This window comes from Chondrus crispus, genomic scaffold (assembly GCF_000350225.1).
Source record: "Chondrus crispus Stackhouse genomic scaffold, scaffold_125, whole genome shotgun sequence".
Classification (NCBI taxonomy): domain Eukaryota; phylum Rhodophyta; class Florideophyceae; order Gigartinales; family Gigartinaceae; genus Chondrus; species Chondrus crispus.
In genome coordinates this window covers 40,849-51,049 of record NW_005178998.1, presented here as the reverse complement: position 1 = coordinate 51,049, position 10,201 = coordinate 40,849, and the positions used below count along the sequence as shown (strand labels likewise).

Sequence of the window (10,201 nt, the reverse complement as noted above, 5' to 3'; positions counted from 1 at the left end):
ACACCAAACACCCCTACCAACTCACCGCAGGGAACACCTTCTTTGTCAAACGCCCCTACCAACTCACCGCAGATAACACCTTCTTTGTCAAACGCCCCTACCAACTCAACGCAGGTAACACCTTCTTTGTCAAACACCCCTACCAACTCACCAACGGTAACACCTACTTTGTCAAACACCCCTACCAACTCACCGCAGGTAACATCTGCTCCATCCAACTCCCATTCCAGCGCACCGCAGGCGATCCCATCTCCGTCAACGGATCTTCCGAGCCCACTGCGGGCAACTCCGTCACCGTCCAACTCTCTGCTCAACCCACCCGCGGCATTCCCGTCCAGCTCAAACTCTCCTTTTATCTCAGCGCAAGCTACCCCATCAAAGTCAATGTCTTCATCCAGTTCGCCAGTGGGGCTTCTGATACCGTCTAGTTTTATCAACCCTTCGGCACCCCCGACACCCGCACCGACGACGACACCAACACCCAATATCTCTTCTACGAACGTGCCAGACACATCAGCTCCTCAAACAATCGCGACGACGGTTACTCCAGGGTCATTGATATCGTCTTCATCTACTCCGACTCCGACTCCAACTGTGTCACAAGGTGGGGCTCCTCCGGCACCGTCCAGCATAACCTCTTCTAACAATCCTGCCAACCAAATTGGCGATGGTGAGAACGGCAGAGACAACGTTGACGGGACGAGCACATGCTTTCCGAAGGCCGCAACTGTACAGCTTGAGAGTGGTGAGGCCGTAAAAATCTCGGAGCTCGTTATAGGAGACCGAGTGCTTGCCGGTAGTGGCGAATATTCATCCGTCATAGCCTTCACACATTCGGACCCATTTGCTCGAGCACGGTTTATTACGTTGACAACTGCAGCGGGACTATCTGTTACTCTTACCCCAGGCCACATTTTACCAGTGAATGGTATATTGCTACGCGCCAAAGAAGCTTGCCAAGGTGATCTGATCACTACAATGGTACTGCAGAATGACTTGTGGACAAGTAGAAACGAGACCATTGAAAGTATCCATGCAAGTATCGGAGTCGGCCTTTACAACCCACAAACAGCTCGTGGAGACATCGTCGTCGATGGTGTTCTTGCCAGCTGTTACACTGAAGCCGTACAGGCGATGGCTGCTCACGCGTTGCTTGCTCCACTTCGAGGATTAACTTTCCTTAACGCCGCAGAAGATTTACGCGGAGCGATAGCATACCACATCGATAGGGTCTCAGACTGGGTTTCGGGTTAGTTACAATGTGAAGAAAGAAACAGCTAGAAAGTAGGTTAGCCTGAATTAGGTCAGAGCACAGACCTTTCGTCTTGCGGCGTGTTGTTCATTCACTTTTCAAATTTTGTGTTTTTCGTTTTCCTGTCAATGCGGGACGACTGCCTCGCTACTACACCGATTAAGTTCAGCATCACTTCGCTTTCTTCCCCCTCTGCCCCCCACATTTCCAAATTGAGCGCGTTCACTACTCCACGACGAACACTACTGGAAAATAGTAGCCCACGCCCACTTTGCAGTTTCTTTCGTTCGTTCATCTGTCGATTGAGAGCCTCGATCTACAAGATTGGCCAGCCATGCGTTGCGTGCCACGTGCTCTTTTGTACTTGGTACTGCATCCACTAGGTCACCCATGACTCCAGCTATTGGTTTTATCATCTCGTCGGGAAATGCGCCTCCTTGAGCGGCACCCTGCACGATCCACTCCGAAAACCCAACAATCCACTCCCGATGTGGGGTCAGGAGCTCTTGCTTCCCTTCATCCCGCAACCCGTTTATAATTCCAATATATGCTTCGAAAATTGATTCCCGCAGCAGCAGAAGCCATTCCTGTGTGTCGAAGTCGTCAGGCAGCACATTCACTTGAACGCTTGACTCAGCTGCTTGCTTCATACAATTCATCACTTGATCCAAGTAATTTTCAAAGTTGCCCTTTACTGCCATCGCGATATCTCCGAAACATGACAAAATTGGAGGTTTCACCGAGCGCACCAAGGACTTGCTTTTTAACGCTTCAAGCAGCAAGAACACGATATTGTCCGAATAGGCAAATAGTTCCTTCCCAAGAGCGCGACATAACTCGGCCACCACTGAGACGGCAATGGCACAGATTTGGTGATGCGCAATGTTACTAAGCGCATGCTGGAGAGTGGGCATGAAATGTGGCATGTACCTGTTGAACTCTTTGCCTGCAGCTTCAGCGAGTGCCCCTACCGCGAGCAACGCTTCTTCAATGGCAGCCGCCGAACCGTTCATTCGAAATGCTTGAAGGTATGCTTGCATCATGCTGTCTGCATAGGGAGATATCTGCGTAGAGTTCAGGCGATGCGAAGCCACTGCTAGGGTCCCACACAATAGACCTTGTAGCTCGAGCATGTCTGAAACCTCGTCCTCGTTAAGCGCTCGAGGTAGACCACCAAGCGTGGCTACCAGCTTTTCTAAAAGATGTGGAACGCACCTAAGGACAAATGGAATGCCATCCTTTGAGACGCTTCGGAAAAGAGCGTTGATAGCCTCATACGCAGTGATACGCAGATAGCCCTCAGAGGCGTCGTCCCGATCAGCCGCTTGTAATAGGCTTTGCAAAAGTGCCTCAATGTGTTCCCGCAAAGACCCAGTCTCCTCCTCACATTCCTCACTGAATCGAACGGCCAGATTGTGAATTGCGAAGCAAATATGAGCCGCGAGAACGGGGCTTTCAGCGGTGGCTAAAGTACCTCGTAAACAATTCACAAGAGCTGGGAGATGGGCGAGAGTGGTGTCGCGATCAACGGAAACTACGCGAGCGAGCGTCCATGCCGTGGTGTCCTTGACAGCAAGGCTGGGATCCTGTTGGAGAGTCTCCACGAGAATACCGACGGCCTCACGGACAAGGGCTTTGACATGTTCTATGGGTGGTCCTTCAAGCACGCTTCCAAATGCAAGAATGGCAGCTTCGCGTGACCTCCAATTGGCCTTATCCGGAATGTTTCTCTGAATAAAAGGGCGGACAAGTTCCAAGATAGAATCCGGAGCTGCTTGAGCCAAGAGCTCGAGACATGCTCCGGCCGCTGTAGCGACATTCCAAGACGAATCCTCAAGGGGATCATCCTCTTGTTTTTTGAGAGAATCAAAGATGGGTTGATACATATATGGCAACGCCTTAATGACAAACTGCTTGCTTCTTCGATCCGGAACAGTGCCTGCTTCTCGTGCGGCGTCGGCCTCGTAGATGAGGGTAATTTCTTCCTCTGCGACGGTACTCCAAAACTCAATCGCTTGCATAGCCACAGGTTCGATATCGTTGCGAATAGCGTTTTCTGTGAGGGCATAAATGTCGACAATGCGCTCATGAAGCTTGTCGTAGTAGTGCTCTGCGATTTTAACTAAGCCTTCAAAAGCCGCCTGGCGGACACTATCATCGCCTGCGCGGGCGGCATCACAAACCGTGGTGACGATGGCGTTGCGCTGCTCCTGAATCTCAAACTGGGCGTGGGCAAACTCGAGTGCATTGTTGAGGGCGTTGGTCGCAGCGAGACGGACGGCAGCAATGGACTGTTCGTTACTCACAGGCGAGCCCGGGTATGACATGCCCTGAATGACGGCGGTGAGAATGTCATTGGAATTGGAGGATAAAATTTGTTCGCCAAGGTGTCCGAAAGCGGCCTCCTCACAGATGTAACCCAGGGCCTCTAGCGAGGCCTGCTTGAGATGATCTTCGGAGGTGGGCAATGTGCAATTGGTGAGCAAGTCCTTGATGAGGGAGTCCCATGCGCCGGGCCTGGCCAAGTCGATACAAGCAATCTTTGATATAACTTGTGCGGCAGCGCGACGTGGCTCCGGGGCCTGTGCGCCGAGTGCCTTGAAAAGGACAGAGCGGATGTGGACCTTGGAGGGCTCGTCGACTGTGTGGATCCATCTATCAGCGAGATGGGTTCTGACGGCGGGGTCGCGTGCATCGATAGCATTCTTGACGATGAGGCCTGCAAGACGACGCGATTCTGGTTCGTGGTTATCGCCGGCGAGCTGGTCGACGAGACGGACGAGGTAGAGGGAGAAATTGTTCTCCTCAGCCTCCTTCAGCACGCGCTCCGCCTCGCGTCGGACAGCCTGGTCGGCGCTCTGAGCCGACAGCAGAATCTGCGTGACGTCCATGGCGGAGCAAACCGAGGGACGCGGTAGGGTTGGGGTGGTGATGGAGGGAGTGGGGGATGGGAGGACAGGGGGTTCAGGGGATGGGGGACGGAAGAGAGGAAGACGGGGGGTGCGCTTCGGCGGTAGACGCTGGGGAGGTGGAGGGCGGCGGGGGATGCTGGGAATGGAGGGCGGGGGGAACGGGCAGTGATTGGAAAGGTCGGCCCGGCCGTCGGGCGTGCAGTGTGCCCTTCCAGCGGGAATCGACTATTTTTACAATTTTCTCATTGATCCAATTTGACTCGTCGTCGGTGTCCGCGATTGTGAACCATGTCGGCGATCAGGCGTTTCTCCTTCCCCCGCCTGCCCCTCCCCGCCCCTCAACTCGCATCCTTTCAGCCGCGCCGCTCCCCTCCCCGACCCCAACCCCCGTTTCCCCCCTACGTCTCTCGCAATGGCCGGAATCGCCGTCGGCATTAACAAGGGCCACATCGTCACCAAGCGCATCCCCTTGGCCAAGCGGTCTTCGCACACGAAGGGCCGCGTCACCGTGCGCGGCGAGGTCGTCCGCCAGGTCATGAAGGAGGTCGTCGGCTTCTCACCGTACGAGAAGCGCATCATCGAGCTGCTCCGGATCGGAAAGGACAAGCGCGCTCTCAAGTTCGCGAAGAAGAGACTCGGCACCCACATCCGCGCAAAGCGCAAGAGAGAGGAGATGAGCGAGGCCCTTCGCAGCAAGCGCGGATAAGCTCGACGCACTGCCAGAGTAAAAGCAACTGCACAAACTTGCGTCTGAGAAGAGAGAGAAGAGAATTTTGCGAGCGCGTCCTACCGAACGAACTGCATGGCTTAGTTGATCTAGTTGTTTGCTTACTGCGTTGCTGTACTCGCGGCACCACGCTCTAGCTCCATTGCGCTTCCTGCGTTGCCACTGCGACGGCTCCTCCCCTAGACGGGCGCCCTTTACCGCGGAGTTTTGACGAGATAGATAGCCAAGTCCACACTGCCCTTTCCATCTGTCCCCAATTACCCCCTCTCTGCTGTGAAATTACATTCCCCAACTTCCAATTGTTCCTCCCCTCCCGAAAAATTAATTTCCACCGCAATTTTGCGCACGCACAATCCCGTCCGATCCCGCTCCCTCCCTGATACCTATCCGCATTGCTCCTTACCCTCCTGTCGCCACCACGCACCACCACGCACCACCTCCGGTTCGCACCGGAATCCCCCAACCCCCCTGATCCGCATCCCCCACCCACAATGCGTCGCGCAGCTTACGCGGCCGGAATGATGATACGCGAGACCGGCCAGGCCCTCGATCGCGTCGGCTCCCGTTTGCAAGGCAAGTACGCCTTCATCGAGCAACGTAAGTCACCCAATCTCCTACCGCACCATCCCACCATGAAACCCGCGCCCATCTAACCGCCCCCACCTCTCCAGTCTCGCGCCACCGCCAAGTCATGAATCTGCGCGATTCGAAGCCCATCATCTCCTCGGACGTCTTCCTGGCACCGTCGGCTAGCGTCATCGGCAACGTCGAGCTGCACGCCTCCTCCTCGGTCTGGTACGGCGCCGTCATCCGCGGCGACACGGGCCCCGTGACCATTGGCGAACGCGCTGCCGTGCAGGACCGCGCCGTCATCCATGCGCCGTCGCGCGTCGGTGCGGCCGCCACCATCTCGTGCGGAGCGGTCGTGGAGGCGGCTGCCGTGGGCCCCAATTCTGTCGTCGGGCCCGCCGCCGTCATCGCCAAGGGCGCCGTCGTGGGAGCTGGGTCCATGGTCGCCCCCGGGAGCTACGTCGCTCCGGGCACGGAGATCGCTGACGGCGAGCTGTGGAGCGGAGTTCCGGCAGTTCGGGAGAGGACCCTTAGCGCACAGGAGCAGGAGGCAATTAAGCAGGCGTCGATTGATATGGCCAATTTGGCGTCTGCGCATGCGACCGAGGCGGGGAAAACCCATGAACAGATCGAGGCGGAGAAGTTGAGGCAGGAGCTGTTGGATGAGCGCTCGGAGGATTATAATTCGCATATGGGACTCATTGGGAAAGAGGCCGACATTGTTGAGACCCAGGCCAGGGTCGTGGAAGAGGATCGCAGGCTGCAAAGGCAGGCTGGCTCGGCATGAGATCCACTGCCTAGTTAGCTTTTAAGTGATGGTGCGTTGAACATTTTTGTGGCGGCATTGCAAGGCGTCGGCTGGTTCAGTATCAGCGGGGGGAGCAAAGCAGTTCGAAGGTCCGGCTCAGAAATCTTCAAAATATCAAATGGTGTAGAGGAATGGTTTCGCAAAATTGTCTTAGACTCATAGAGGGCAGATGATGTGTGCTCGCAGAAGTCGATCGAAGATTGTGAATTCTCTCTACGGAACGATAGGAACATTCTGCGGGATCTCCCACTACAGTTACTCGAGCGAAACTACTCCAGTAAAACTCGACTGGACAGTTACATACTTTTTCTCTCTTTTACTGAGGAGTTTTAAGTTCATACTTCCGCCCCACCAAGGAGACTGTAGATAATAAATTCCATAATCAGTTTGAGACTACAAACTTTGCGGAATGGGCTGATTCCTTCAATTCCTTCAATTATCTTTTCGCAAGTTGCAACAGCGGTTCTTTGCCAGAAAAATGGTGACAACCGAGAGCGTCGGAGTCGCTTCATGAAACGATGGTCACGCAATTCATCAGTACTTCGCAACGCACGCAGGGAGATTCATCTTTCAAATTCGCCGCGAGCTTCGTCCAGTGCCACCTACGCAACAATACCCCTCGCGGAAGTACGTCAGCGACGATTACTTGCAATAATTAGTCTCCACCGCCCCCCCTGTTCTGCCCCATCGGAGGGTTGCCGGAGTTATTTGCTTGCGGGGCGCCAATCGGGGCTTGCCCAGAGACACTCCGATACGCTTCTGCCGCTGCGTGATACGCAGCGGCCGCTTGATGCATCGCCGACTGATAAGCGAAGGCTTGAGCATTCGGGTTGTTCTGCTGCGACATTTGAACTGTGAGGGCATCCGGGGCCGCAGGCATGTCAGTCTGCGCTGTTTGCAGAAATGGCGCAGGTGCGGATGCGGGTTGCATCATGAACGGAAAGCCGCCTTGAGACCCCATTTGGGCTTGACCCGCACTGCTAGAATAAAATGACGCCATCGGATGGCTTGGCATTGCCGCAGCTTGCGTCCCGGGATTTGCTGTAGTCATATTGGGGGCACTTTGTTGAGGTTCGGAAGGGGTTGGGAATGATGGTTGAGGTACAGCCTGTGGGGCATTAGCTGGGGGAGCAGCAGGCATGAACATGTTTTGACTAGATTGACCTGGAGAAGGGGTGCCGTCCGCAGACTGCGCGTTAGCTTGCGGATTTGGATGAGCGGGACCAACTCCCGGCTGCACTCCGGGCATCATTTGCATATGATGTGTGGCATACATGTGTGGGTTCACAGTGTTGTAGTACATGGCTGGATTGACCGTCTGATATGCCCCATACATATTCATAGGGTCAGCCATTGGCATAGGGTTGACAGACCCATACATGGCGTATGGATTTGGAACCATCATCATTGGATTGTAACCCATTCCCGAACCCACAGATTGGTACATAGCAGCAGGATTTGGTGGAAAGCCTGCCGAGCTCGCGCTCCCAGGAACTGCGGGACTCGCGGCAGACGCGGTAGGTGGAACTGATGTCAAACTCCCGTTTAGGGCGACTGATCTAGAGCTAGACGCAGCTTGAGACTGTGACGTTTTTGAACCTTTGCGGGAAGCATAGCGCTCTGCGAGAAGCGTAGACCCGTCTTTGGCGGCGTTCTCATCCTCTGAGTCTGAACTTGAGCTAAACACTGTATCCTCGACAGGAAGCTGGATGAGACCTTGGTCCTTTTTGGCCGCGGCTATTGCCGCCTTCTTTTTCTTTATCTTCATCTTTTCCTTTTGTTTGGCAAGCTCTACCAAGTCACTGTCGCTTTTTTCCCGACGTCTCAGAGACTTTTTCGGGTCGCGACGCGATCTTTTTTCTATTGAAGAGTTGGATGGCCTCCTCTGATCAGGGCTAGATTCACGACGACGAGGAGCAGGAGAACGGCTTCGATCGCGGGGCTTGTACGGCTTATCTTCTGGCGGATAGGTTACAACCCCGGCACTCGAATGATCCGATTCGTCCGTGTAGCGACTTTGACGTCGTTCAAGCTCCCGAGGCCTTGAGTCATGATACCGATCCAGACTGTGAGAAGAGGTCTGGCGGCGGTCAAGGTCGCCGTATCCCTCGTCCTCGCTTTGCAGACTGATGGTATCGACAGTTGGAATGCTTTTGACGATGCGGCCGCTTTCCAAGCTGCTCCGGTATTGGGTGAGACTTTTCTCGAGCAACTCGCTGACAGCGATGGCGCGCGTGAGCTCAGTCTCCTTGCTCATGTTCATACTCATGCGGGAGAGGTTTGCCTTGATGTACAAGCAGCGCTCGGCCATATCGGAGCAGACCTCGTCCTTTAGGTCGGTGACTGACTTTGCGTTGTCGACGATATTGGAAAACAAACTAACGGTGTTCTCCACCTCGGCCAAGGTGAGGGTGAGTTTTTCCTCCTTCTTCCCCCCGCGCCGCGACGAAGACGCCGAGCCGTGGCTGACGGGACAGACCCAGGGCAACGGGGTCTCCGGAACCGGCGGAAAGTTGACACGGGAGCGCTTGTTGTTGTAGCGCTCCATAAGGAAACCTGCATCCGGGTCGTAGCGGCCCTTCTGCATGACGGAAAGCTCCTCCGCCCACGCACGAATAAGGATGCGGACGCGCTCTGAAATCTCCGAGCCGCTTCCGCGCATACCCTGATGAATACGGACCTTCCCGAAGATGGGGATCATCGACTTGACGCCGTCCTTATAGTCCGGGACGACGAAGCGCCAGAGCCTGCGGAAGAACTTTTCGTTTGCGATAAAGCGGTAAAAGTATGGACACGTGCGCATGAGTTCATCCAACAAGGTGAGGGTGTTGAGCACGGCGATCTCGTCCTCACTCTTGAGCCTCTTCCGCAGGGCAAACGCGACGGCCTGGCCGCCGGAGATCACGGACGCGCCGTGCGAGGTATGCGCGGCGTCGCCGGTGCGATCGAGCACGATGTTGACGAGCTCGATGCGCTTCCGCTCGCCCTCCTCCTCGGAGATGCCCGGCTCGGTCGCCTCGTCGACCTTGACGACAACCTTCGTCAGGAACGGGTCCAGGCGCTTGGGCTTGCCGCGCGTGGAGGACCCGGGGATGGCGCTCGGGAGGAGCGGGTCCGGCGCGTGGCCGAAGGAGTGCGTGCGCGGTGCCGCGACGCCGCGGCGCGAGTTGAACGTGCCCGTCGTCGCGGACGTGCGCGCGCGCGTCGGCGAGAAGTCGCGCACGGAGTAGGTCGCCGAGCGGGGGAGGTCGCGGCCGCTCATTGTTGGTCGCGGGGGTGGGCTGAGGGGTACGGCGGGGGGACCGTTGGGTCGGTGGAGAGTACTTGTGGACGGAATTCAAGTCGCATTTAGATTTAAACGGTACGCAGCACCAACTCACAACGGCATACACCCCTGAACAAAACGGTGTTGCTGAACGTTTAAATCGAACTTTGATTGATCTTGTCCGCTCAATGCTTTCTCATAAACAGGTCAGTAAGCGATTCTGGGCCGAGGCTCTTGCCACTTCGGTATATGTACGTAATCGAGTTACTTCACGCGCTTTGCCCGTTAATACAACTCCGCACCACATTTGGATGAATTCTACTCCAAATGTTGGCCATTTGCGAGTATTTGGGTCAAAGTGTTGGTATACATTACCAAAATTAGAGCTCCGTAAGCTGGACTTGCGAGCGCGTGAAGCAATGTTTCTTGGGTACTCGCAATGCAGTAAGGCATACAAACTTTGGGACGGAGAGTTGAATAAAATTGTTGTGTCACGGGATGTCAAGTTTGATGAATCGACATGTGGTATGCATGACATTCCTGCACACGAAGGTGATTCAATCAACTCTGATGTTGACGTTGTACTGCTCGATGGCGACAATGGGAATACAGCTGATACCCCAAATACGGATGAAGTTGGCTCTGAAGAGGAGGAAGTTTCGGAGGA

General features: G+C 55.1%; 7 protein-coding genes; 3 read left to right on the top strand and 4 right to left on the bottom strand.

Annotated features, from left to right (window-relative positions):
- Nucleotides 1–751: 751 nt before the first annotated feature.
- On the bottom strand, nucleotides 752–3,579 carry CHC_T00002097001 (hypothetical protein). XM_005713257.1 is given in 3 exon segments: nucleotides 752–1,238; nucleotides 1,318–1,494; nucleotides 1,495–3,579. The coding sequence occupies 1 exon segment, from the start codon at nucleotides 3,577–3,579 to the stop codon at nucleotides 1,495–1,497; it is 2,085 nt and encodes a 694-aa protein (XP_005713314.1). The 3' UTR covers nucleotides 752–1,238; nucleotides 1,318–1,494.
- A 997-nt stretch (nucleotides 3,580–4,576) lies between these two features.
- CHC_T00009269001 (60S ribosomal protein L36) lies at nucleotides 4,577–4,870 on the top strand. The gene has a single exon (XM_005713256.1). It carries the CDS (start codon nucleotides 4,577–4,579, stop codon nucleotides 4,868–4,870), a length of 294 nt encoding a protein of 97 aa, XP_005713313.1.
- Nucleotides 4,871–5,382: 512 nt separating this feature from the next.
- On the top strand, nucleotides 5,383–6,248 carry CHC_T00010062001 (carbonic anhydrase, gamma type). The gene is made up of 2 exons (XM_005713254.1): nucleotides 5,383–5,488; nucleotides 5,563–6,248. Exons 1-2 carry the CDS (start codon nucleotides 5,383–5,385, stop codon nucleotides 6,246–6,248), a joined length of 792 nt encoding a protein of 263 aa, XP_005713311.1.
- On the bottom strand, nucleotides 5,477–5,869 carry CHC_T00002096001 (hypothetical protein). Its single transcript, XM_005713255.1, has one exon. It carries the CDS (start codon nucleotides 5,867–5,869, stop codon nucleotides 5,477–5,479), a length of 393 nt encoding a protein of 130 aa, XP_005713312.1.
- Nucleotides 6,249–6,262: 14 nt separating the features above from the next.
- On the bottom strand, nucleotides 6,263–6,502 carry CHC_T00002094001 (hypothetical protein). Its single transcript, XM_005713253.1, has one exon. It carries the CDS (start codon nucleotides 6,500–6,502, stop codon nucleotides 6,263–6,265), a length of 240 nt encoding a protein of 79 aa, XP_005713310.1.
- A 26-nt stretch (nucleotides 6,503–6,528) lies between these two features.
- Nucleotides 6,529–8,931, bottom strand: CHC_T00002093001 (hypothetical protein). XM_005713252.1 is given in 2 exon segments: nucleotides 6,529–6,924; nucleotides 6,925–8,931. 1 exon segment carries the CDS (start codon nucleotides 8,929–8,931, stop codon nucleotides 6,925–6,927), a length of 2,007 nt encoding a protein of 668 aa, XP_005713309.1. The 3' UTR covers nucleotides 6,529–6,924.
- A 6-nt stretch (nucleotides 8,932–8,937) lies between these two features.
- On the top strand, nucleotides 8,938–9,621 carry CHC_T00002092001 (hypothetical protein). The gene has a single exon (XM_005713251.1). The coding sequence runs from the start codon at nucleotides 8,938–8,940 to the stop codon at nucleotides 9,619–9,621; it is 684 nt and encodes a 227-aa protein (XP_005713308.1).
- The last annotated feature ends 580 nt before the right edge of the window (nucleotides 9,622–10,201 follow it).